At 40.9% G+C, this 27,884-nt stretch overlaps 1 protein-coding gene across 2 annotated transcripts; it reads left to right on the top strand.

Annotated features, from left to right (window-relative positions):
- Positions 1-676: 676 nt before the first annotated feature.
- CNN3 (calponin 3) lies at positions 677-24,884 on the top strand. Of its 2 annotated transcripts, none has more exons than XM_039556318.1 (7): positions 677-850; positions 19,806-19,927; positions 20,375-20,441; positions 21,663-21,800; positions 22,268-22,384; positions 23,100-23,246; positions 23,793-24,884. In XM_039556318.1, exons 1-7 carry the CDS (start codon positions 794-796, stop codon positions 24,138-24,140), a joined length of 996 nt encoding a protein of 331 aa, XP_039412252.1. In that variant the 5' UTR covers positions 677-793; the 3' UTR covers positions 24,141-24,884. The 2 variants fall into 2 exon arrangements, with proteins under 2 accessions (XP_039412252.1, XP_010407460.2); XM_010409158.4 differs by lacking the exon at positions 677-850 and adding an exon at positions 3,911-4,054.
- Positions 24,885-27,884: the final 3,000 nt, after the last annotated feature.

Genomic DNA, 27,884 nt, shown 5'->3' with positions numbered 1-27,884 from the left:
TGCTCCGTCTCCCAGCGTTGTTCCAAGTTTCCTGATATTCTGTAACCCTTTCAAGGAATTTCACAAGTAGCTCAGGCCACGGCACAGCGCAAGACAGAGGTGTGCATGAGCGTTTCCCCGGCATCCAGCCCTGCCCGCGGCCGGTCCCACTCTGCCCGGGCTCCCCGACCCCTCCTCTCCGGCGGCGGTCCCGCACTGCCCGGGAAGGGCCCGAGGGCAAGCATCGCCCCGAACGCAGAGCCACCGCCGTCCTCCCGGCTTCCCTGCCCTCAGTGCCGTCATCCCGGTCCGGCGGGGGCTTCCCACTGCATGCGGCAGTTCGGAGGCCCCCGTGAGGGCCGGGCAGCGCCGGACCGCGGCCGCCGGTCCCTCGCCGAGATTCCCCAGCCCCCCCCCCCACTTCCCCGGGTCCGCCGCGTGCCGCAGCAATCCGCGGCGCGGCGCATTCCGCGGCGGCGGCCCTCGGTGCCCGCGGATTCCTTCCCGCTGACGTCCCCCCGCTCCGCTCTGCTCCCCGCCCCGGCCGGACCCCCGGGCGGCGCCCGGCGGCGGCGGGCGGGGCGGGCCCGGGCGGGGCGGGCGCCCCTCCCCGCGGCCCCGCGCCCCCTCCCCGGCCCGCCGGGGGGGCTGCCCCGGCCCCGCGCCCCGATTGGCGCTCGGCGGCTCCGGCAGCCGCGGGGCCGGGCCAGGGGGGAGGGACTAGAACTTTCCGCGGCCGCGGGCGGACTCTCATCTCAGCCCGGAGTCGCCAGCGCCTGCGATCAGCGCCCCCGGACCGCGGGAGACCGCCGACATGACCCACTTCAACAAGGGGCCCTCCTACGGGCTCTCCGCCGAGGTCAAGAACAAGGTACGGGCAGCGCGGGGTTCGCCGGGCTTTGTCTGCGCCGGGACGGCGGGGCGGGACGGGACGGGACGAGGCGCGACGCGACGCGGGGCTCCGCTGCCTCCGGCTACCGGCGGGGGTCCCGCCCGCCCCGCGCGGTGCAGGCGCGCAAGATGCGCCCGCCGCCGGCCTGGGATAGCGCTGTCCTTCGCGGCAGCGCTCGGGAAACTTGCGGGCACCGGAGAGCTGTCAGCGCCGAGCGGACCCGTGTGCGGAGTCGCGATTCGCGCGGTCGCCCGGGCTGCACCTGCCCGCGCCGGCAGCCCTGGCACGGGACATCCCGCTCGTCCCTTCTCCTCCCGCCGGGGCAGGGCGGGGCGCGGTGCGGGGGCCGCAGCAGTCCCACAGCCAGCGGCGCGGCGCGGCGGGCAGGGTGCCCCGGCGGGGCAGAGCCGGGCAGGGCGCGGGCGGTCCCGCCGAGCGGGGCGATGCGCGGAGGGTGCGGGGGGGTGCGGGCGCTGCGCGGGCGCTGCGCGGCTCGCGGCCCCCCGCGCGGCGCATTCCAGCCGCATGACATCATGGGCACGGGCGGCGCGCGGCCAATCGGCGCGGGGCCCGCACAGACGCGCATTGTCCGCCCGCCCCGCCCCGCCCGCGGGGGCGCACAAAGGCGGCGCGGCTGCGGGCGGGGGTCCCGCGGCCCGCGCCCTGCGGGGAGCCCCGCCAGTGGGGACAGCCAGCACGGAGAGCCCGGCGGCCGCCGCCGTGCCAGGGGCTGTGGTTGAAAGCGGCAGAAAAGCCAGGGCTGACAGCAGCCGGGCCCCGCGGCCGGAGCGGCGGGCGCCAGTTGTGCGCGGCTTTGCTGAGGTTCTTCTCATATTCTTAGGAACAAAAGGTGTCTCATGTTGTCCTGTTATAGTGGCTGCTACGTTGCAGCGAACAATTACCTGATAAGAGGAAAAACCTTTGCAATAAAAGTTACACCGCTAAACAAGTGGGGATAAGTTGGTGCTCAGTGTCTGTATTCACAGGCTTAAAATCTAAACCTGGTATTATTTAATAACCGGTTGTTTCTGACGCATGCCTGGTTTCAGGCTTCAGCATCCCCAAATCCTGTTTTACTTATAGCTGAGTAGAAAGGAGAGTAGGGAGAAAAGTCGTTCCTTTAAACATTGTAATTTATGCTTTACAAAATAACATTTTGCTTTTTTTTTTTTCTTTATTGGCTTTCTCAGGATGGTTGTGGGTTCTGCTGCAAAGTTTGATGACATCATGTAACCAAATGTCTTCCAGAGTGGTTGCTTCCAGCATCTAAACTTAGTGATTTATCTACACCATTACACACTGAAAAAAAACCCAAAACAACCCAAACCTAAAAAAAAGCCTAAAACGCGTAGTGTGTTATTGCATGTTAATTAGGAAGAAAGTAGATGCTCTTCTACTTTAAAAATTATTGCCAAAATTATGTAGGCTTAACAGTGATCCCTTAATGGGGACAAGATGGGAAGAAGTTAGTTCTTTGTTCTTTCTTTCAGTTTCTTATTGCCATCAGCTTCCTTAGGCCCTCCTGAGGAACTGTTCCAAGCCCATGCATTAGCAGAGGGTTTGAAACTGGTGTATTTCACACCTTTATGCAAAGGGCCTTCTACTTCATTTTGCTGAGTTTTGTTTCACTCACATTCTCTGCCTTCAATGCAAATATTGCAGAGGGATGGATGTTTGGGGGCAGCTCCAGTTTACTTGTTTGCAGGTTTCTGTTGCGTTCTTTGGAAATGTCATTGCAGCAGTGCCATAGAAAATAATTCAAGTGCACCAAAGAGGAATGAACTCATCTCCCTTCAAAAAACCCAAGCAAACAAAAAAGCCACCAATGAACAGCAAAAACTCCAGAAGAGATGTAGCCTTGAGCTCTTAGAATGTTGTTCTCACTGTAAGAGATCAAATTTCAAAGCAGTTGTGTTATATACAGATATATTGTGTACCTCCAATCTAGTATCTTGCATGTGTTTGTGGGTTAGATGTGTGTCTGTCTGTTCATCTGTATAATTCTAGAGGATCAGCAGATAATGTCTCTGTAAAGATCAGAAATGCCTTTTTCCAGATTTTTCTGTCTCATGAAGATTTGAAGAATTAGTTTCCAACTCCTGGAGGATCAGTTTTTGCTACTGATTATAATCACGCTTTCTAAAATATTGGCCTTTGTGCAAACTATTGTGTTATGGGTTTTTTAATGTGCTCTTAGGGTAATGTTTGTAAGTAGCTGTAGTACCTCCCTGCTTGAATTATAGTGTTAGATACCCTTGTTTGAAATTTTCAGTGCTGATCCCAAGCAATGTTTTTCTGCAGAAAACAGACAGCTTCACAGCTATGCTGCCTGAGGGTCCAGCTGTGCTGGATAAAAAAATCCTTAGGTTTTGGTTTTTATTTTCTCATTTGACATTGTATTAGTGTTCAGAGAGACCTTTTGTTTGCTGTGGTATTTGAATAGATGAATATAACATGTCCTGATACTTTTTAAGAATTTTATTTAATTGAGGTTCAGGATTCAGTCTCTAAGCTTAAAATCTATGTCTAGTTTGGTGTTTAGGGATTTTTTTCCTTTTTTTTCTTTTCCTTTTGAGGCTCCACCCTTCTCTTGTTTTGCTACTTACCTTAGTTCACACCAATATGGTGTCTGGTCTCTGTTAGGGGTCTCTTTTCCTCATTCCTACAAAAAAACCATGGAGTTTGTGTACTGGTTCCCAGCTGTAAGGAAACTTGTCTGCATGAGAAATGTGTAGGTAGTCTTAACTAGTGTAATCCCTTTGAAGCTGATTCCCTGTTTGCTTGAGATCACAGAAGATATTTGATCCAAAACAAATATTCAGTGGGGAGCTCTTTAAACTGATTGAAATGGATGGTTTCTTCTGCAGGCAAGAAATAATTTTCTTCTTGAGCAATGGGGGAGTTTCTGCAGTATGTGAGGTTGACATAGCATGAGATGATGATGCAATTAGATAAAGCTGCAAACTCGTTTTTATATTTGTCTCTGATTTATGCTCCATTGTCTCACTGCAGAAGGTGTGGAACAAACAGGAACACTGGGCAGCAGGAGGAGAGGTTCCAGTTCATTCAGCTGCTTCCTAGTGACTCCACCCTTCCCATGGAAATGTTATTTGTATGGGGCAGGCATTTATCTTCTCCCTCCTCTTATGTTTGATGCAGTGCCAGTTTCATCTTCATAAGAAAGTAAGGATGGGCAGGAGTATGGTTTGTATGGGGAGTTAAATTTTGCATAGCATTTATTGCATGTCCCTGACTTTCCTTCTGAGCCATGCCTGTGTTAGGAAGCTGTCACTGGGCAGTACCATTTTACAAACTTTTTAAAGACAGCGGAATAACTGAAGTGAGTTATCCCATCCCTGCAGCTGCCACGCTGAAAGGTCAAGCCCTAGCAAGATGGAAAAGGAAGGGAAACAAACTTTTTAAAGGGAAGGCTGTTAGACAAGTGAAGCCTGTAAACAAAATATCTCCCTATTTTGCAAGTGTGCAGGAGGGCAGTAGTGTTTCTTGCTTTCCTTCTTGAGGGCAAATACAGATTAACAAAAAATAATTGAAGTCTATGGTGAATAATGCAAACCAGCCCTAAGTATGATTATTGTGTTCCTCTTGAAACTGCTGAGAAGAAAATTCTTGTCCTCTATTTTACCTGCTACACACCAAATAAACAGATTTAATTGCGTCCTCCAGAAATTACTTTTTTTTTCTTTTAATAAATATTTTTATCTGGGAACCAGATTAAAATAATTAACTTTCAGATTTTTTAATTAGTGATTTAATAGTGAGATAAGTTTTGGCTGTCTGTGGTTCAGCTGTTAGGCCCTCTTCTTCCTCTTTCTCATCCCTCCTTTTAAAACAGAAAAATATCCTTTTCCATTCTTAAAATGCAACTCTTCCTACTATACATTTGCTTTACCATGCCATACTTCCTCTAGACTATTTTCCTTTAACAAAATTTTAGATTTGCTCACCAAATTTTATGAACCCTAGGTAAGAATGTTTGCTGCTGATAAAATTTCTATTAATGTTGTTTGAAATGATGTAATAAATATTGATACTGTAGTGGATAAAGGCAGTGAAAATTTAAGCTTTGAGAGCAGAGGACAATAGCTTCTGTCATCATAAGTGACAGTATAAGATCTCTGCATTCCTTCTCTCTTGCACGTAGACAGCTATGTAACTTTTAAAGTAATATATTTCATTTACAAATTTTGAATTAAATTCAGATGTTTAGTTTAAAATAAAATCAGCCTGCATGACCGTCTGCATTATCTTCATTTTATTGCATGGGGAATAAATAAAAAAATCTAATATTTTAGTGCTCTTAGAAATATTGTAATAGAAATATATACTGAAAATGGAATTTCAGAGAAAGTGGCAGAAGACTTTATAGGAGCAAGCATTAAACTTCAGTTTGCTCTGGTTAATTCATGGTTTCTGATAGTAGATCATAGCTCTTGAAGTTAACATTTCCTAGCTAAATATCAGTTTCACTGTGGAAAGCATTAGAACTTTTCTCTTTGTGTCCAGTTTTTGTATTTTTTTCAAAGAACTGTGATTTTCTTCCAGCTAGATACAGACATTGGTAACAGATCTACAGTTCAAGTAAACTGCATAACTTTGTACTTAATGGTACAGTTTTGATAATTGAGTCAACAGCAAAACTGTCCATGAAACATAAATATGACAGTAGAATAATTCCATAGTTAAACTTACCATCAATCAATATTTGGCACAATAACTACGTGCATCGCCTAAAAACATGTTGGTGATATAAAAAATGAAAAAATGAAACCATCTATTTGTCAGTTAGTCTTAAGATAAATTGGTTGTTGATACATTAAAAAAATGTATGAGAAATCTCCTATTTGTTTACAATTTCTCTGCTGGTTACTTGTTTCTGATGCTTAGTTTTACTTTGACTGACAATGTTAAATTTCAGTTACTTGCATTCAACAACACTTACTTGAGCATGGTCCTGCTGCCCTCCACTTCCAAAGCATGCTGTGTTCCTTTTCTGGGCAGATGCCTCTTGCACTTCTGAGAACGTGTTTGCACCTCAGCTGCTGAAACATGAGTTTAGTCTCTTGCTGGAAATTTTGCAGAGGATTTTTTTTTCTTTGAAACCTAGTGAATCACTGGTGTCACTGTTGTCCGCAGGCATGGCATGAAGAACGACACAAATTCAGGTCAGAGAAGATGGTCAAGGCTGACTCTTTAATGCCAAAAACCCGTCTTTTTATAGCATGATTCGCAATAGAGAAATTACATGATTGGCCTATTGATTAACCTCCCACCAAAATGATTGGTTGAGAGAAACAGTTCCCATTCTCAAAATATTATTCTCAATGAACCAAAACAATATCTACTGCATTCTCACAACACTCTGCACCTGCAAGTAGTTTACAAAATAGGAAACCGTCTCTCAGCTAGTTCGCACGAGAACAGAGACTTTCATAGGAGACTGTAAAAGGTAGAAAATTCCCCTGCTTGCCTCTTCAGCATCTATACACTGGCTTTATTAAGCTGTAGTAACCTATCTCCTGGTGTTAAATCCTGTGTGTGAAGGCTTCTCATACTGACTGAGAACTGGTATTAATGCAGATTAATTAGATTTTTTTGTTGTTTTTAGACAAGCAAGATAAGCCAGCAGTGGAGAATCTTACCTACAATGTTTCCACTCATCTTCATCCTTTACTCTCTCAGTGTGTCTACTCTACCTTGATGTGTCTAATCCATTTTCCACTTTCACTATTACAATCTCAGGACAGGTCTGTTCTCTTAGGCATGATCAAGTGTAGGTTTCCAATTCTGTGGCTACTTCAATAGAAGTATTAATACTACAGCACTAATAAGAGGTACAGACTAATGGCGATGGAGCCTATGTAGCATTGGGTTGAGAGTTCATAGCAGGGATACATCTCTTTTTACAATGAGCAGAAGCAAGTGATTTGCCATGGAAACACTTCTCTTGCCAGCAGCTTGGATGTTAGCACTCATGCCTGTTCTGCACACTTGCCCAAGCCCACAAACGAGACTTGCCTTTGGGAGCCCTCGCACAACCCTGCCTGGTAGATATGCCCTGTACCCAGTGTCACAGCTCGGGAGCCCCAGGCTGCCCCGGGAACATCTATTGCTGTAAACCACTGACACAGGAGTTAACTTCCTTTGCCCAGTGGTTTAAATCCCCAGAAAATTTTGACACTTCATTGCAAAGTTGGCAGTTATCTTTTGGAGTCCTCAGACCTGAGGCATGGAGCAGCGCAGGCCGTGCTTGAACTGCAGGGCAGGTGTCACTGCCCGTCTTAAGCCCTGAGTGAGGGGTGTAATTTCCAGTTCTGCCTCTCATCTTACACCATTTTTTCTAGGAGGAAGGTGATGAATGGCATGGCATAGCCAGGATTAGCTCCTGCTGCCTCATGAACCTCAAGGCAGAGGTGGAGCACCATACGGGTCTGCTCCTGTGTGTGGGGACAGCACAGACAGAACTGCCAGTGCTGCACCAGCATGGGGCACAAGTAAATGAACAGTGAGGATGTTGGCTGAAACTTTTGTTATGTTTAACCTTAGTAAGCACACTGTGTCTGCACTTTAAAATTTAAAGCATTTTCTGTGCCTGTATAAAGTGTATTACAGTGACCTTGTTTATGGCGGATTAATAACCTTCTAGTAAATCTTACACTGGTGGTAGAAAATCATAAAACTTGCTAAGGTTATTTTTTAAGGAGATAAGTATTGTGCATCCTTTGAATGCAAGCTCACAGTGTACCTCTTATGACTAGAACACTTCTGAAGAAAGCAAATAGAGCTTGACAGTCACGACAATTAAATGGGATTAGCGGCCTCAGAAAATAAAAACTATGATTTGCATTACAGTAATGCTTGCTTGTTTAAAATTTACAAATGAATGTGGTCTTTATGTGGTTTCAGAGATAGACTTAGCTTAAAATTTAGAGAAAAATACTGATTATAGTCCTGTTGCTGAGTCAATACCCATAAAACAGATGAATGCACACATTCTTGTGGGAGAGCAGCACATCACTGATTTTTGTCTCACCTTGTCTTTTTTTGACAGAACATTAATTTGGATGCTTTTTCTTGCCTGCAAATAGTTTATAATTTGCCTTGGAGAATAAAGGATAGACACTTCTTTGTACTCAGAATTGTTAGCTTCTGTAGCTGCATAACGTGGTATACACTGGGCATCTGACACGTCCTTTTAAGGCAAACTTTGTAGAGATTCCCATCCCCTATGGAACTGTACAGGAAAGGCCTTCAGTAAAAATGGGCTTGAGGCCAGGACACGTAGGGCAATTTGAAACAGATTTTTTCTAAGTGAGATCATGTGAAAATCTTTCTTTTTTTCTTTAAGAGAGACTTTTGCTTAAAAATGCTTTTTGCAAGTATCTGATTCTAAACAACTGTTAACTTGTATAGCTATGTTCAGCAGCAAATACTCTCTTTTGAGTAAATACATTTGGTTCTGCAGTAGTGTCTCACAGTAACTTATATCATTGTTTCTATTTAGTGGGGTTGAATTACAGTGTTTTTCTCAAAAACTGTTTTGACTTTCTTCAGGTGGGTGGTTCCATGTTTGGGACTTTTTTTTTTAAGCCACAGTAACCCTTCCCTCCTCCCCCCGCTTTTTTCCCCCTCCTCCTCCTCAAACCTGTTCAGATTTTAGTAGATATTTAGAGGGGGAACCTAATTAAACTTCTTGCTGCTTATACAATCTCTTTTACCCGAAGTGGACGCTATTCTGGATGTATAACTGGCAAAGGCTGGCAGGCACTGGTGCCCCTGGAGGAGCTGGCAGTATGGGGAGGCCACTGAAGCGAGGATGAAGTGCTGCTGTCACAGCCACGGTCTAGTGCCCTGCTTGGACTCTCCCCAGCACCTTGCCCAGTCCCAGCAGCTGGGCCAAGCAGGCTTTAAGCCTTGGGAGCCTGAGCTTGCCCTGGTCACTGATACTCATTCACTCATGGAAACCAGACTTTAACCATTCAGTGCCTTTGCTGCTTCCCTTCTAAGACACAACCCTGTCTTCTGGGGTCAACACAGGATTTTTCTTGAGGACTTTATTTAGGCAGACCTTTATACCAAGTAATCCTTAAGAGGTACAGTGAAGTGAAACAATATGTAGCTTGTGCATACACACAGGATCTGAACACCAAGTGGTTTCCTAGGTTTGGGCAAAACCGAAATATTTCTGCGCTTTCTTGCTGTTCTGAAACGCTTGCATGAAGATGGAATCTGATCTCCTGAAAATCCTAGCTGGCTGAATTATAGATGGATTCTAAACAAATCTTGTCCTGCTTCGCATGTTTGTACCATAGCTCTTCCCAGGATAAAACTGGATGTCACTATTGTAAAAACCTTACTTTGCTTTCCTGCTAAGAAAGCTGTCCTGTTATATTGCTTTCCTGCTGATATTTCCACTGCTACAGCCTCTTATTTACAGACAGCATTATCTTAGTATCCCCGATTTTGCTTGAATAAGAATAATTTAATTAAAAAGTATTTTTCTGTTGTCCCTAATCAGTTGACTAAATACTAGAAGTCTTCACAGAAAAAGGTGAGGCATAAAATACACATGCATTTGGGAAGGGATTTGGTTATAGTTAAGAGTTCATGGTGAAAAGCAGCTCCTGCCTTGCTGCTGACATGGACCCCACCGGAGTATTTTCCTTCTGTGTTGAGCATGGGCAGAACACAAAGTCAGAGCTCAGGCCAGTACACACCAAGCAGAAGGATGTGTTGGAGCAGGACCTGTACTGCAGCTCCTGTTGTGATTCCCGCTGTGTGACCAGCCTGAGCTGCCACTGCTTTGGTTCACTTCATAACACTGCGGGAAATCAATTAGAAGTTCCATTATATATCGTAATTGGAAGGCAATACAGTGTTAAGTCAATGAAGGTGTAGTTCATGAATGTGTAGTTCAGGCACGTATCTGGTGTGCTAAGACTAAATGCTCTTTGCTTAATTTTGCAAGAAGCTTACCTAGCAGGTTCCCTTACCTTGCTGACGTTGTATTAATCAGGCCCTATACAAGTAAAAAGTACAAGTAACTGTTGAAGAAAAAAAAGACTAATGCCTTCTTACTATGGTCTGTCTTGATAGCAGCCTTTATCATTAATAAATGATGGTATGAAAATGTCTTTGATATGGAAAGCTACTTCTATTTGAAAGAATCTAGATGGTTTTAATAAAAAAGTAAACAAAGATTGTGAGATTAAGTATCAGAGATAAAACACTGGTCTTTGAATGAATGGAACAGTATGGGAACAAAACATAACTAACAAAGTTAGTTGGCCAGTGCACCTGAGCATTTTCTTCTACAGAACAATTATGGAACCTTAAATAATTGAGGATTGAGACATCTCGCAGTCATTTGCAGCACAGCATTGCCCCCATTCTGCTGGGTGGGTATTTCAAACCTACTGTCAGTTCAGGTGTGCAGCATAATGACACCACAGCTTGCCTTGTGGCATCCTGAGTTTTGGACGCAGTGTGTATGTGCATCTCCTACCCACCCCCAGCAGTGCCAGCTGTTCTTTCTGCTTGTGTTGAATTGCTGAAAAACACTGCTTTGAAAGTTTCTACAGGGTATTGAATCAGAACCTGTTACTTTGGAGTTTGACTGTCTTTTCTGCTTTCACACTTGTACTTTCTTCTTTACTCATAAACTCCAGTGTAGTGGGCTTACGGCTTGATTTGTACGTTACTAAAACTATATTTTCATTAAATAAAAAGTTGAGCTAGAAGTTCATGTAATCATAAATTTTGTCACTTTGTCTTATTTTTCTTAGACTTTCTTCTTAAAGATGTATATTATTAGAAAATTAAATAAACATTTTCTAACGTGTTTGTGGCCATCAACCTTTTTTAAAAAAAAATCATTAAAACACTTTTTATGTGGTTAAAGCACAACTTGTCTGGGTTGCCAAATCCAAAATATTTTTCAATGTTTCCTGGATTATAATCAGCCTTATGCATCACCTACTGAACTTAAATTGGTCAGAGATATACCCAGGAGGGGTGAGGTGGAAGACCAGGAGCAGCAGATTATCATTGTCTTTCATTCTTTGTGCCAAGTTCATTCTTGCAATATTTTTGCTGGCAGTAAAACAAAACCAGAGTATGAAGCTGTTGATAGACAAAGTCTTCTAAAGCTTAGGGTGTGAAACCTGCATTTTTTGTGCTTCTGCTAAGAAAACTAGCAATGGGGAAAATTATGTCCACCAGAAAAACATGCTATGCATGAATTGAAAGATTTTGATCTACTACCTTTATGAAAGATAAATCTAGGCAGCTCTTACTACCAGAAGCAGCTAAAGGAAGTTCTCAAGAAATCATGTCTTTCACCTAAATTACAAAATTGAATTGTTATGTGCAAGGATGAAATGGCAGTAAGAATGAGAGGAAACTGTGTTTTCTGTATGAATACCTATCACAGGCACCTCAGTGAGCCTGTTCAGCTAATGTGAGTTCATAGAGTTAAATTGGTGCAGGCTGACAGGCAACCAAGTAGTGTCACTGCAGTCGGGTGGGAAATGCCTGTTGCCTCAGGACCTGCCGTGTCATCTGTTCATTTCCCAGTCAAGCCTATGCCTGGCATCACAGCTGGCAGCAAGGAATCAAGTACCTGAGCTTACTGGGTGCAGGCAAATTAGAGCAATAAGAGCAGAGTCTTGAGGTTTACCTTTGGAAAAAGTGCTGAGAAAATGCAGCACAGACTGTGCCTAAGCTTGAGAGGCAGAAGGAATGTGCATTTTGAGTAAATTTTACAGCACTTTCTTTAGCCAACTTTTCTGAGAGGTGTGTTTGAGTTACCAGTTACCTGCTTGCTGCTGTAGAACATAATTACTCTGGTTTTGGTAAGTGAAGAGGGTTTGAAGAGAAAAAAAAAGGTGTGGAGAGAGACTCAGACTGAAATAATCAGATTCTGTAGTCCTATTTGGAAGGTAAATTTGAAAGACTTGTCAGCACAGTTGGGCCTTGGGGAAGGGCTACCAAGTCACAATACAGTTCACTTATAAAATTACATATTTAGAAGGCATTCTACTGGGGAGAAAAGTGAATAAGCTTGAAAGAATATATAATTTCCTGGGTTTCTGTAGTAGCAATAGATTAAATAAGTATTCTGAGAAAGACTGAGTGATGATTGATGTTACTGTTTCTGTTTGCAGGTTCCATCTAGGCTTTGAGAACTACTGTTCCACCAGAGTTACAGTAACAATTGTCTCAGGAGATGCTTCCAGGGTTGCTACTGGAAAAACTAAATTGTTTTCAGATGCTTTGGAGTTTTTTTCTGTTTATGCACCAGATTTTTCTGTATGATTTTTTTTCCTTTCCCCCACAAAAGAAGATTAACTAGGCATCACTGAGGTCTGTCAGGTTACCAGGATTTTCCGTGCAGCACTCAGTGTGTTGTTTCAGGAGACAGTGCTGCTTGTGATGTCAGAGCCTGCCCAGATTTGCTGTGTCATATCAGTCATACTGGTGGTGGATTTCAGAGCAAGGAGAATTAAGTTCCCATCAGGGACTAACAGGCTTTTGTTCATTGGGTTGGACCAGCTGTGTTTTAGCTGAGAAGAAATTTCATATCCCAGTGGTTTTTTGAAACAAAAAACCAGCAGTGATTCAGAATAATAGGTAGTGAATACTACTGGAACCATGTTCTGTGAAGAAATATAAATAGTTCAGCAATATACAGACTAAATAAACAGAGCAAAGGAACTCAACACCAAGAAGTATAATGTATGGTGGCATGACCACAAGGTGCTACAGTTGACAGTGGAAGCTGATGACTAAGGAGGATTGGAGTTAAAAGCCAGAAAATTGTGACTATGACAAAACATGATAAGAGCAAGAAGTGCAAGAAAAACTGAGAACATGTTTGAATAAGTGAGGGCATTGCAATAGCTGCTTGAGAACAAGAGGGAGCCAGCATTCAGTCCAAGGGCAGGTGTGTGTCCCAAGTGTTGGTGCACTCTGGGGGAAGAGATGGTAGCACTGGCTTCTTGAATAGCTTGCAAAATGCCATGAAGTCCTACTGGACAGCCAGGGGGTAGAACACTGTTCTTCCAGCCAGCAGATCTGGCAACAAGCACCACGCATGACTACAGGTATCTGTACTTGTAAGATGACTTGGAAACTTTGAGGCATGGTTTGTTCTCACTTCAGAGTTTAAACTTGTGCCTATGAGAAGAGTGCCAAGAATTTTGGATTAATGCTCATCCCTCTCTTCTTTAAAGATTGTAGCCTAAATTTTGATTTACAGAGAAAACAGTGAGATGTTGGCAGGGTATCAGTTATGCTACACATAAAAAAAAAAATTACTGTTGAATATTAACCAAAATGGATACATCTGTAAAGTTTTTGTTCTAAGTAGCATATTGGGATATAGTGAGATCTTTCAGTGTTAATGCAGTGTTCTCTGCCTTTCTGTACAATAGTCCATAATGACAGAAAAAAAAAGCATGTTCAAATACCAGGGCATACTGAATGGTGGTTTTGAGTTTTTGAAGTACTTTCCCCTTTGGTTTTCATCTGGATTGTCATATTCCCTTTACATTTGGGTTTCTAGTGCACAAATATGCCTCCTCTGACGTTTGCTTTTGCATGCAATCCAGGTGAACATACATGAAATTAACAGGGGATTTTAATTTGTCCTTATGATGAAAGCGCATTGGGTTGATATGGCAAGAAGCTCCCCTTGACAATCACCTTGGTACCCTGTCACTTCCTCTTCTTATCCACTTTCAGTAAAAATCAAACTTTATATTTTTCCACTCTTGTGTTCTCTGTCTCAACTTACAGGGTGTGCTATTTATTTACGCTATGACTAAATAATCAATGATTATGTCCTTGCCACTCTCTGTCACCTCTGAAGCTGAAGATTAGATATGTATAGTAATCTATTCACACCATAGAATTTTAAAGGAAAGTTTTAGCTTGCTTGTAAAATTAAAAAGAAAAAAATTAGAAAGTCATTCTCCCTCTCCTTTAATGAGAAGAGTTTACTCTTCTGTGCCTTTTTCTTGGTTACTCACATAGCCAGTATGCTCTTAACACTTTTCTTCTCCCAGATATTTTGCTGTGTAAATTTTAGATAGGTGATGCAAAAGTGTGTTCTGGAACACCAGGTGATCGACAGGAATTCTGGATAACAACTTGGGACTGGCTGTGGTCTGCCTGACTCCCCACTTCTGAGCAGTAAGGACTTTCAAGAGTTATTTCTGTCTTGATACCAGGAGAGAATTTCGCTTTCATCTTTCCCCATACCCCATCATAAAGCCTTAAAAGGGGTAGGAAAAAGATTTCATCACAAACTAGTGCCAAGCAAAGAAAAAAAGAAGTATCATCATTGCTGTCTTTGGCCTCAGCAGGACAAATCACTGCTGAAGGTAGTGCTTATTTCAATGCAAAGGATGTTTGCAAAGGCAGCACTGAAACCACAGCAATTCAGTTTCACTCAGATAGTTCCAAATTAATAAGGATTGAAAAGTTGATACAGGAACAAATTGCTACTTAAAACTGAAACTGTACAACCTTAGGCCTTAAAGCCTGGAGTTTTCCATTTGTTGTTTTTATTTGCTTTCAGTAGTTTATGATCTAAATGTGTAAAATTAATATTAATCCCCTGGCTAGACATTAATTAAATTCAGTACAAGATGAATATGCTCCTATACTTATTAGAAATTCAGTAAGCCTTCTCTACTCAATCTTGTTTTTTAATTAAAAAGATAGTAATTTTGTGTTACTTTAAGCAAGAATATGGGCCATACCAAACTTCGCCCTATGAAGAACGTTAAAATCCAAAACTTAGGGCTCTATGTATTTTTCTGTTCACTTTGGTGAAAAAGCATATATGTAACCTCTTCCTAATGCTATCTTATCTTGGAGTAAAGTCCTGGTTATTTCTCTTGCTGTACATGGCCCTGTACTTTATTTACCTTGGAAAACCAAAATGTACAACCTACTTTGCTGCAGTTTTATATGTACATACATCTTAAAGTTTTATTGACAAACACAGTTCCTATGATAGAATTGTTGATGCACTTTGACAAGTACAGGCTTTTCTTGTCAAAACTTATGACTAGAGAGCAGTTTTTTCAAATGCCTACTAGTACTTTAAATTTAGCATGCTGTACATTAAACCTTCGACTCCTGCTGGGGAGGGCAGGAAGCCTGCAGCTTTAATCAAAAATTTCATCAGAACAAAGAAGTGCAAGCTGTTATGACACGATGTTTAACTTTGAAAGTTTTGTCTTTTATGCCTGCTTTTTAACTTAGTAAGATTTGTGTTTGCTAGTCCCAGTGTAAAAAGAAGTGCAGTGTGCTTAAACTCTTTCTTGAGATCCTGTTACAGTATTTTTCCAGAGTAGCAGCAATATAGCCAGCTGAACTCTTAAACTGGAGATTTGGCAGACGCCTTGCCCTTAGCGTACAGTGTGTACTGTGTAATTTGGAAAAGATTAGTATAAAAGGACAACTGAAAGTCCATGTGATATCAGTTATGGTGTGAAGTACTGGTTAACATCATCACTCAAACTAAACATGCTACAGGCACACTGAGTAACTTCAAGGGACACAGACAGATCATTAAAGTTGGCCAGCAGAACTTCGCTAGCTTCCAGGAATTCATGAGCTTGATAAAAACAATGATGATTATTACTGTCCCTGTACTACACATTGAGGGAGGGCTTTTACCCTCCAACATGTCCCAAACCGGAAAGTCCTACCTGAACAGAACTAGGTGTGAGGATCAGGTGTGAAGTTGCCAAAGGAATCAAGTTTAACCCAAGGATTCCAGCCTGAGGCATACGTACATTGGCATAAACACATGTATATCAGTTTGTAATAGGCAAGTAACACCCAGTCTTTTCCTTCCACAACCTTGGATCACCTATAATTTTGACCACTTGTATAAACATTAGTTTCCTTTCGAAGATATTTCTATTAAACCTGTATCTTTGAAGTGTCAACAAAAAGAGCAACATTTACAACTTTATATATTTTTCAGAAGAAAGGAAAAAAATTAACAGTTGGCTTCCTGCTATCTTATATTAAACTTCTGTAAAATCTTATATCCATTGCTACAATTGAATAATTTCTACAGTATTCTGAAACTGTAGCTTTTTTTTTCATGGCACTGATGGTACTTTGAATGAAGCTACTTAGCTACTGCTTTCATCTTCAGTAGACAATGGTTTCTTTTGCTGTAGACTTGTAAGATTTAAGTATCTTCCATGAAGTATTTATAAAGGATCAAATGTTGGCACGTTGATGAGTAGTAATGGAAAAAGACATAATTTTTTACATTTATATCAAAGCCTCTGTCTTCACCTCATAGATAGCAATCAAAGGAAAACTGGAACAACTCTGATATCCACATATGGAAAATATGAAATATTCACTAAGAGTGTTACGTAACTTCTGGTTGTGCCATTGGGAATAGAAGAGCTAAGAATTTAGAGTAAGCATAATGCCTTGCTTCTGGTAGTATCTGACCTGTCACTCTCCCTGTTTAATCCCTTCTTCTCACATGTTTAAAGCCTGATTCTAAAGATTTCACATCACTAGCTTTCAGGTAGATTGAATATAATTTGCAGAGAAAATAACACCAATTTTTACTTTTTGTAACTTAGTTTCCCACTAGCTCAAAAATCAGAACAAAAATGTTATCATATTTAAGTCAAACACTGCAGTAGGTGAAGACAACTTTGAAAACTAGGAGATTTAATAGTAACGCTTTTAGTGGCAATAAGAAAAGTCTCATGTGTATAAGCATTTTTTACTTCCTATCTCTAGATAACCACTGTAGTGATATCCCAAAACAAATCCTCTTGAAAAGCTCAAGATTTGAACACATGGTAGAAGTACTCCAACATAAAGTATATGTTTTTCAGAAGTGATAAAATTCCACCTGATTATTTCTAAGGTTCCCAAGCAATGGGGTCAGCAATTTAATATTCAGTTCAGTTGTAATCTCACATATGGAATGCACTTAGTATTAAATGAGGAAAATTTCTGCCATGTTTTTTCTTTTAGATGCTTGCCAAGAAAGATTAAAATAGCCCCACTTCCAGAAGTCTTTAGGGTTCTCACTCCTACTGGCTTCCATATTTACTTTTTTTTTAATATTGGGAGAGAAAAGTTTAATCTTCAAACTGTGTGTCTTGGTGGTATGATCACAAACTAAATTTCCTTTTTTTTTGAAGGAAAAAAAAATATTGCTAGTGTTTAAAAATAAAAGCGGTAGAAACAATCTAGTTCTATTCCAGAAAATTTCAACTGCAGGATGACTAGCACTGTCTTTAAGCTACACTGAAACTGCCTGAATTTTCAGAAAGCACAATGTTCTTTATATATGTAACTAAAGAATTGTGGAGGAGATTAGCTCAACCCCTGTTTTGTACCCACATGTATGCTGGAATGGTGATTTTATCACAATATGAACTGTCAGCATATGAATGACCAGCCCAAATTATCTGCTGTCTTCTGACTGGAGCATCAGAATAGAAAGTTCTGGCTTTTCTATAAATCCTGTTCCTTCATTTGAAGTGGGGTACAGAAATAAATCATACACTATATGTCTTGCCTGTACACGTAACTTAAGGTTTTGTGGGTGAGGTCACTTTTGCAAGATTTTAATAGGTCTCTAATTTGTAAGAAGAGTACAATGCTACATTTCAGTCTTTTGGGGGGGGATGTTTTGGAATCTTTCTCTCTTGCACATATATTTATTTTCACACAAAATCTAAATTGACTCAATTCTGTCCAAGACTGCTTCTCTTCTATAATTTTGAACAAGCCAGTTGGGTTCTGCCAGAAGTTACTGGGGAGACAAATTAAGGCTGTGATCACATAAGCTTTGCTTCCACAAGAAATAAAAAGATCCATGAAAAGTCATTTGTAAGCTAATCACCAGGTTAGGAAGGAGAAAGATGACAGCTGACTTCTTCATACACCATTTTCAAGATGTTACCCACCCCTGCTATTACTACCATCACTGTATATGAATGTGGTTGTGCTGCTGCTGGTGCTAAACTTAAGGGAAGTGCAAGAGGGGCTATTTGCCACTCAAGAGGGGAGACCACAGCCATGTCTGAAGCTGTGACCTTCAGTTAGCTTTCCTAGTCTGCTTCTAGTCTTAGCTAATATCCAAAAGGTATGATTAAAAAATAAAGTTACGAAATTTTCCTTGTCATCTTGTACAAAATAATGACCAAAATTTTACACCTTAATCAAGATCTGAATGTAGGAATGGGTTAGTCCATTATCCTCATCTGTAACTAAGGCACCATAGCACTACTATTACAAATAGTCTAAGGAAAATAAGTATTACTCAGACAAGTTTTTGAAGTAAAGCCAGAGATACAGGAATTTTCCATTCCCCTTAGAAGAAACATAGAGAAAAGAGTACTGTAATTTGTAGTTTGGTCAGTTTGGAGTCAGGGATTACTAATGCTAGCCAAAATGTAGCAATTGCCTCTATCCAAGTAATTCAGATATGTTGGAATTATAATCTCCTGCAGTATAAATATAGCTGCTAATAGCTGGCTTTTCTTGGCTGAAGTCTTAAAACTATATGTATAAAGTCTCAAATGTACATTTTGATCTAAATGTGATAGGCTGTACATGAGTTTCTTGTTAGGAGTTTGTAAGCAACTGGTGTAGCTGAGCTGATTTTCTACGTGTTAGAAATACTGCAGGTACATTCTGTGCTTGCCTGTCAGGTTTCTCAAGGTAACCTCACTTCCCACCTTGCTTACTGACCCATGCAGGACAATTAATGAAGGTGGAAGTGTTGCCAACCTCTGCCCCAGTGGAGGTTATTTATCCCACACAATCTTGTGCTCAGATAACTTGTTTTGTTTGCAGAAAAAGTAGTGATGATTCAAGTGACAGAATCCATTTTGTCCAACTTGCCAATAGCGAAAAGGATTGCAAAGGTGACAGGTTTAACCTGAAGGAAGTTGGAGCTGCTTTTTGGTGCCTTCAGGGGAGGGGAACAAAGGGCAGAGTGAAGGAACACGGATGCTGTTGACAGCTGGTGCTGTTGAAGTTCACTGGTTTTAAGCATTCCTTTCACATGGATTGATTTCTAGTGACTGAAGCATAAACTTACAGAGTAGTGAAGTCTGAACATCTGGAAAATGAGTTTTTAAGTCATCTTGCTAACAGCTCTGGGTCTCTGCTTGATGCCTTTAACTTCAAAGATTATTGCAGGTTTTCTTTCTTTGCAATTAAAATATGAGATCACAGTTCATTCCAAAAGAGTCTTCCAGGAAGATCGAAGAGAAAAGAAATAGCAGGGATACTAAAGGTTAATGATAAACCAAGACACACACGCAGCCCCCAGAATCCCCAGCAAGATAACTCTTAATGTTGTAGCAACAAGGAGAAAATTTATTAGGTCATCTCCATTAATCATAAACTAGCTGTAAAAGCAAACCCACTATAATCTTCAGGTGAATAACTTCAAATCTATTACATAAAATTTTTCATGTAGTGAAATCTACATGTGAGCAGTAGTACTTGATGGCATGGCAATTCAGAATACTTGTGTTCATAATATACTATTTCCCTTCCTTACTTCCTGCCAAAGTACAGCTTGAATCAAATATTTTTTCAAAAATCATTCCTCTGCAGCTGTCAAAAGACTTTCCAGGATCTCCAGGAATTCTTACCCTAGGAAAAACTGCTACATGCTTCAAAGTGCTTTTTGCAAACAGACCTTTAGTAAAGCCATGAAAATTATAGTTAGAGGGATAAAGTGCTTACATCTGTACTCTGATGCATAAAATACCGTTTAAAAATCCAGCAGTAAAATTATTGGATAACAGCTATAGCATACTCTGAAATGGAATTGGGGTGGGGAAGAGTTGGAGATTTCTCTCCTGAAGTAACTTTATAACTGCTTGTGTTACAGATTGCCCTGAAATATGACCCCCAGATAGAAGAAGATCTGCGTAACTGGATAGAAGAGGTTACAGGGCTGAGTATTGGTGCAAACTTTCAACTGGGATTAAAAGATGGCATAATCTTATGCGAGTAAGCATTTATTAAGTAACCTTATTTTTAGGAGCTTTCTACTTTCAAGGAACTAAGAAGGGACTTTCTGAAGATTCCCTTTCAAAAGACATCAACAATAACAGTCAAACATAGCTGACTGTAGGACAGGAGACAACTTCTTTGAAACTGTTGGAAAAATGAACACTTAAATCTCCTTTATATTGCAGCTAAGATTTCTAAGTGTTTCTAAATTTAATGGCATAACTCATTTCTATAGTAATCAAATGGCACACAAAAATTGTTACTCTATTAGACTTGTGAGACCTGAGAACTGAGCTAATCCACTGTATGAACCAAGAAATTGACCATTTTGATGAAACTAATGCAACTAATAAAGCATGAGTAAAAGTATTATATAATGCCTGCACAGATGGTATAAGGATGAGATTTATTGTTTAAGCATTTCCCTCTTTTTCACCTCCCCAGGCTTATAAATAAGCTGCAGCCAGGATCAGTGAAGAAAATTAATCAATCAAAACTAAATTGGCACCAGGTAAAACAAAAAAAAACCCAACCTCAGAACTACACCTCTAACCCCCTTAACCCCCAAACAATTATTTTGTTCTGTATTAACAAATTTGCTGTGAAAGCGGTACATCTTAAATCTTAGTAGCACCAAGTTTACATATGATACATATCCAAGAGTTGAGGATGCTGCAGACATGAACAGTGTTTAACAGAATGCAGCTACAGCTGAGGTGGTTCATCAATGGCAGTTGAGTACCTGTATTTAATAGCAGCACTTTAGCTGCTCAGGGAAGTGTCAGATGGAAGAACAACTTAGAGCCCTATAGCAAGGCCTTTTCCCAGTTAAAAAACCAAGATGTTTACATTTTATTAAATTCGCAACTGAGTTTTCCATCCAGGCAGTGCTGCAAGGTATTAGGTCAACAGCTTGCCTGTACCCAGACATCTCTGTATGAAGCATCTTCTTCAGAATGTGTCTGGAGAGGATGCAACATGCACTTGGAACAAGCATTGGAAGGGTTGCTGCCTAGGGTTGCTGCCTTTGCTGTTGCTGGGTCTAGCTTAATACTGTTATGTCAGCCTCCTTGTTTTCTTGGCATTGAACACTTCTAAATATGGGCGAGGATTTTTTTTTTAAGTTTTAATACCTCTTAAAACTTCAGAAGGAAAGACGAGATTTGGTCCTTACTCTTTGTATTCCATATTGCCTCCCAATTTCTACAGCACATAGTGCTAAAATGTGCTAATAAACCCCAAAGCTTATTTGTCCCAGTAGGTGAGCAAGATAATGCCTTCAGTCCATAGAAGGACCCCATCCACATAGTTATGTTTTTATTTTATTCAAAATTATCAGTTCTTGAAGTCAAATAGCATGGACATTATGTAAAATTTTCTAATTTTGAAGCAGGTTTTAGATTAGAATTTCTCTTGGAAGGGACAGACAGTTGAGACAAGTTTTCTTATCAAAGCCCACTCTAACAAAGTATATGGTACTCACTGATGGAGGAATGCCAGGCTGGATAACCTTTTAGTCTGATTTCTGAAATCAGTATTAAAACTAACAAAAAATAATCCCAGACTTCCCACCAGTCACTCTTAACCATGCCAACTGTTTTGTCCAGTTTGCACAAGGTAAAGAACTTGAGTAAAACAAGCAAACAAACCAACCAACACCAGAAGGCTTAAAATTACTTAGTTTCTGATTTGAAACACTGTGTAGAAAACTGGCTTTTTTGTTTCTGTTTAGCTGGAGAACATTGGGAATTTTATCAAAGCCATCCAAGTCTACGGCATGAAGCCACATGATATTTTTGAAGCAAATGATCTTTTTGAAAATGGAAATATGACTCAAGTACAGACTACTCTAGTGGCACTGGCAGGTCTGGTAAGTATTTGTATTCCTGCAGTTGGCCCAAATCCACAGGCCAGTTCAGATGCACCCTTCCAACCCATGTAAATACAAAAAAGAGTGTCCAGCCTGTCAGGAGAGGACAGACAGTACTGAGAGTCTGAGATACTGCAGAGGTTGCACTTCAGAGGGCTGTGTGCTCCCACATGCCCCAGGGAAGGCTTAGTTCAGAGTGAGGGTTCCTGACTGCTTCCATGTGCTTACACAGAACAGAGGAGGCTCACAGGAGAACACTAATCCCTGCAGAATATCCTTTTGACTCAGGTAGCTCTGGAGTGCCACCTTCAAGTGGCATAGGAAACTGGTACCTTCTCTCAGCCCTGACACACAGTCTCATGGAGATAGACCTGCTTGTGGCATCATTTGAGAGCCCAGGCTCAAGGTGTGGAGACAGAAAATACACTTCAAACACTGAATATTCTATTTTCCCTCTCCCTACATAGGCAAAAACTAAAGGTTTTCATACTACAATTGATATTGGTGTCAAATATGCAGAGAAACAAGCACGAAGTTTTGATGCAGGAAAACTAAAAGCTGGTCAAAGTGTAATTGGCCTGCAGGTAAGTATGAAATTCAAGTTTGCAGTTAATTTTTTACATTTGAGAACAACTTCCTTGCTTTGATTAACTGATACATTGTTTATGCAAAACCAGGTGCAGAATAACACTATATTCTTATCTTGGAAGGAGGAATAAGGTTTTAATTCTTGTAAGCAGTTGATTGGCTTTATAAGCTCAAGTCACTGCCTGGAAGGTTGGTTTGTTTGTTTTAAATCTTCTGTAAGAGTGATAAGGAGGAAAGGAACAGCTAGTATTAGCAGCATCATCCTTGTCTTTGGATAGCTGAAGTTCCTTGTATGGTAGAAACTTTTTATTCTCTTCTCTTTCCTTAGTAATCATAAAAGCCAAAATAAAGTCTTAAAATTCCTGTGGTAGAGAAGTCGTGGCAGTATAAATGACTCATTACTGTCCAAGGTAAAAGTTACTTATTACATTTTGAGGCATACATCCATTCCAATTGCAATGCAGTTGGGCAAATGCCAGTCACTGAAATGCCTTAGGATGACAGTTGCCTTTATTTTTCCTTTTGAAACTCAGTAAGGAGAACAGGTAATTTATTACAGGTAGTGGTCAAACTACATGAGGGAAACATGCACTGAAATTACTTCTTTTTATCAGCCATCGCAGTTACCAACCATATTTGTTTCCTTAGACTGTTCTTAATGTACAAATAAAAATAATTTCTTCTGTCCACCTCTTCCTTTCCCCAATAAAGATGGGCACCAACAAGTGTGCCAGTCAGGCAGGCATGACTGCTTATGGAACTAGAAGACACCTCTATGATCCAAAAATGCAAACTGATAAGCCATTTGACCAGACGACGATTAGCCTACAGATGGGCACTAACAAAGGAGCCAGTCAGGTAAGCAGGACTGTGTGTGACGTGCAGGGTGGACACAGCTCTCAGCCTACTGGGACAGGAGAGCCTGGAGTGGTGCCCAGTAGCAGAGTCTAACAGGCAGCAGTGAGTGGGTATAGTTCAGCTGTGCTCTTATTCAGTAATTGAGGAATTTGAATCTCTTACCTTAACCAGTGTGTCTGTGCTGAGTGTCTTAAGGCATAAAATTGACCTGGTTCTTCTAGAATTTCCTGCTGGCAGTGTTATGCCAGAAGAAAACAGTAACTTCATTTTAAGTATTAACTAGACAAAGGCAAAAAAGAAATTGCTTACTGGCACCATCTTAGTCAGAGTACTCGTATATTCTTTCCAAAGAGGAACATAAATTGGACCTTTTTGCAAGGACTTTAATCTGTGACTTACCTACTAGTGAACACATGCTGCTGTGCTTTGTTATACTTTAATTCCTAATTTTCAGCACTTTCAGTGAGGCATACTAGTTGAAATCATAAATCCAGTAATCACAGCTCTTGACCTTCTTACTGAACCTCTACAATCCTGTTTTATTAGGCTGGTATGCTGGCACCAGGTACCAGGAGAGACATCTACGATCAGAAGCACATATTACAACCTGTGGATAACTCAACTATTTCGTTACAAATGGGTACCAACAAAGTAGCTTCACAGAAGGGAATGAGTGTGTACGGGCTTGGACGGCAAGTGTATGACCCCAAGTACTGTGCTGCACCCACAGAACCTGTCATTCATAATGGCAGCCAAGGAACAGGAACTAATGGGTCAGAAATCAGCGATAGTGATTATCAGGCAGAATACCCAGATGACTATCACGGAGAGTACCAAGATGACTATCAAAGAGATTACCATGGTCAGTACAGTGACCAGGGCATTGATTACTAGCTTTGCATCAAAAGTTCAGTATTAGTCCATTATTTTATTCAGTAAGAACGAAACTAGCCTTGTGGAATTGTTACTTGTCTTCCCTACACTATGCTTAATGTACCTAAAGAAATACTGCCTTACATACATTCCTTTTTCCTTTCTCTGCCCTTTCCCTGTCTAGTTGCCTTTAGTGCTGTAACAGTTGTAGTCTACAGCATAAACAATAACTGCATATGAAGTAAAAGGAATACTGTGAAAGGGGAAGTGCTCTCGTACAGCCAGGTTGTTTAATAAGGAGCTATGCATTCTCACAACCTCTACTTAAGTAGGTCTTTACATACCAAGTTAAGCCTTCATTTTACATATTTACAGCTTTTCTCCAGAGGAGATAAAAGAATCTCATGCTTAAAGTTACATGTGGTCTTTGCCAATTAAATTTAAGATATCTCATTAGTGATTTAATATCATTGTTATGTTTCTTAAGGTATTGTTTGCTAATGGTAAGTCCTGCATTTGTGATTGTGTATTCATTCCATTATCAACACTGACCAAACTTAGAAATAGTTGTCTTACTAAAAAGGGAGCTTGTACAAAGTCTTGAGCCAACAGAAGTTCCATGATTGAAGGTGCATTTACCTTTTATTGTGCCATAATATATCCATGTAGAAATGCTTTTTTTCTTCCTTGAACTGTATTTATTGCCACACTTCTCAAACTGATCCCATTGTATTTTTATAAATAAATATTTTTTTCTTAAAGGTATGTAGACAATCTTGTCTCATTTGTTATGCTATCTGTCTTAAAGATTAGATGTCACAAGAATTATTCCCAAATAAGCATCACCTTTGCCTGTGTTAAGGGTAATGTAGAACTCTGGTCTGTTGCAGTTCAGGTTCATTCTTTTCCATGGGATTTAATCTAACAATTTTGTAAAAACCTCTCAGGAATGAGTGACTGACTTAAGAGGGGAGGAATGTACGTCCTTCACAGCCAGGTTCACTTTCCTTCTTCATGACTCTGAGGTTATGACCGGAGATCCTTAGCTGTTCACTAAATCCCTGCTGTTTTCTCAAGGCAAAAAAGGATCACACATGTTTATTGCTGCCTCTGCTTCAGCCTGTTGCCTTTATACCATCACTCGGAGAACTCAAAACACCCTTGCTTTAGATTATGTAGAGAGACACCCAATCTTTGTGCCTGCCGGTCTGCAATCCCAGTTACTGATAGTAGAGCTTTATTCCTAAATGGAGGATGCTTTCTTCCTCACCATGGAGTGCAGAGAGGCTATACTAATTTACCTGCACTGTTTTTAAAAGGAGAGAAAAAAGAGCATGTATCAATGGGGGGGCAATGTTGCAGTTTCTGACTTCTGTAAAATAATTCAAGGTTGTCTTAAAAGTGTTCACTGCAGTTTAAACATACTACATTCATATGTGAAATGTTTTATATTTGCACGTTCTGGGTTTATGAAGGATCTTCCCTTCCAGACTGGAAATTGTTTGTGTGTGCTACATTAGTTTCTATCATCTTTGAATGTGATGTGGTGATCTGACTTTCAGCTGACCTATTTGTTGTGTAAGTCTTAAGCTTATTTATTTCACAGAATTTAAATTAGAAAGGCTCTGTAGAGGTCACTGGTCCAAGCCCTGCAGCTGAGGCAAGAGAATTATTAGCAACACATCTGTTAAGACCTGCTTTTCCTGAGTGACACTATTTCTCCCCCTTCAAAATAATAGTATTTAACTATTTAGAACTGTTGTATTGAATGCTGAAAAGCAGTTCTAAAATCAATAGCAAAAGCTTTGTTGTTTTTATAGTTTGGGTGAAAGCAATCTCTTTTCTGAAGCCTGACCATGCCCTCCTTCCTACTCCTTCTGAATCCAAAACTTAGGCTTTAAACTACTTGCTCACCCTTATTATGTACTTGAACAGAAGAAACAACACACAAACTGTTGTCAGTATGCATGTTTTCTTTCATCCACAGAGGTATCCAGTGGAATCATAACTGAATTGAGAGTTTGAAGTAGACACCAAGCAAGACCAAAATCAAGCTGCCTTGCTTAAAACCATAGGCTGCAATAATTAGCCATTTTCTGGTAAACAGACACCAGTAGTCCCTATCTCCTATTTTTAAGGAATATAGTTATAAAAGTACCTTTCATTCTGCTGAATCTAATCTTCCATAGCTGCAGGAAAAACAAGTCCACACTTACTGGGCTGCATTGCAGGGCAGACCTCAAATTATTGGAAGTGGCTTAGCCCACCCTCAGAACCGCAGGAACCATATTCCCAAGAGCTGTGCCTACATACAGCCTCCTTTGCAGCTGCCTGACTACAGTACTCTGCAGGAAAAGGTAGCGCTGAGAAACAAGCATTAAGTAGCATCAGCTTCTGTAGGCGTGCCTTATCCCTCTGAGTCAGGTGAGGAACTCCTGCCACACAGGAATACTGCAGCTGGAGGTTGTTGACACAATTGCTAGTGCAATGTATGTAAGACTGGGAGGTCTTGAGTTGTAACTGAAAGCTATAATGCTATGCTTTCTGTACAAATTTAATGAAAAGCTATGTGTTTGGAAGTCTTCTATAAAAATACACACAGTTCTCAAAACTTATTTTATAATGTAATTTCTGGACTAGTGACAATAGAGTATTCCTTAAACAGAATACACTCAAATACAGCTTAACCAGCATTTTTCAGTACCTCCCTTCTTTGAAAGTTAACCCAGAATTTGTAGGAAGTGTCTGTAAGAGTCCTTTCTCCACTCTGGAGCTGCAGTGAAGGCAAATGACACTGCATCATAATTGCAATGAGCAGAACCATAGAGTTGTTGAGATTGGAAGGAACCTCTGAAGGTCATCTAGGGATTAGATAAAAATTTCCTTCCCTTTTTTCCACCAAAGTTCCCGAGTCAAAGGCCAAAACATGCAGTGTGAGTATCAAATACAAACAGGAAAAAAAACCCCGAATGTGTAATAAGAACTGGGGGGTTTTTAACTTCAAAGCAAACCTCTTATGCTTTGTAAATTGGTAAATACTGTGTTTACATTGTGAAGACACTTCTGCTCTGAAGCAATCTTGGCAAACCCATGGCAGAGGAAAAGTTTTGCCCCTTTGTAAGTACTGTATCTGCACACTTCCTCAGGGTTAGAGAGCTATTGCTTATTCAGGACTTTTCAGAAGTTCCCAAAGCATCCACAAGCCGAGCACCAACAGTATCCAAGGGTACAGATTTAGCTAAGGAGAGGCGGTGAGTCACAGCCAGTACATTATCAGCTTCACCTGCCAGGCAGAAAGTAATTAATCTGTTTCTTTCCCTTTTTCATCGTTTATCCTATATTCCACAACTTCTTGAAGTGGCTCATATTAAAGTAGACTGAAGTTAATTAAATGATGGATAAAAAGCAAGTATTTCTTAGCATTCCGTAGCAGATTACTAGTCTCCTTTCAACAGCAGGAGACCAGAAACAGTATTTAAATGAAACAGATTTCTTATTCAGGCCATCAATGAGCTTTTCTGTACGTCATTTCCAAGCTGTGACTAATCAAGGGTTTATCAATATATTCATTAAGACAGTTCTGAGTCACTTACCCTCAGTGATGTCTCACTTCCTGTATAGATAATTTACTGAAATCCCTGGTTGGCATCATTTTCCCACCTCAAACCTCTCCTGTTTTTAAATTTTAAACAAAATTTAAAGGAGCGTTTGAACAAAGAGAATAAAATGTGCCACCAAGTAAAATCTAAAACTACTCCATACGCA

Source organism: Corvus cornix, chromosome 8 (assembly GCF_000738735.6).
Source record: "Corvus cornix cornix isolate S_Up_H32 chromosome 8, ASM73873v5, whole genome shotgun sequence".
NCBI lineage: Eukaryota > Metazoa > Chordata > Aves > Passeriformes > Corvidae > Corvus > Corvus cornix.
The sequence above is the reverse complement of the archived record's forward strand: the minus strand, read 5'-3'. Positions and strand labels throughout refer to the sequence as shown.

What these genes read in the sequence shown, in the direction of transcription:
- CNN3 (XM_010409158.4), top strand. Translation starts at nt 3,986, where the DNA reads ATGGGGCAGGCATTTATCTTCTCCCTCCTCTTATGTTTGATGCAGTGC. An exon ending in AGTTTCATCTTCATAAGAAA is followed by an intron (nt 4,055 to 19,805) that starts GTAAGGATGGGC and finishes CTTGTGTTACAG; the next exon opens with ATTGCCCTGAAATATGACCC. An exon ending in CAAAACTAAATTGGCACCAG is followed by an intron (nt 20,442 to 21,662) that starts GTAAAACAAAAA and finishes GTTTCTGTTTAG; the next exon opens with CTGGAGAACATTGGGAATTT.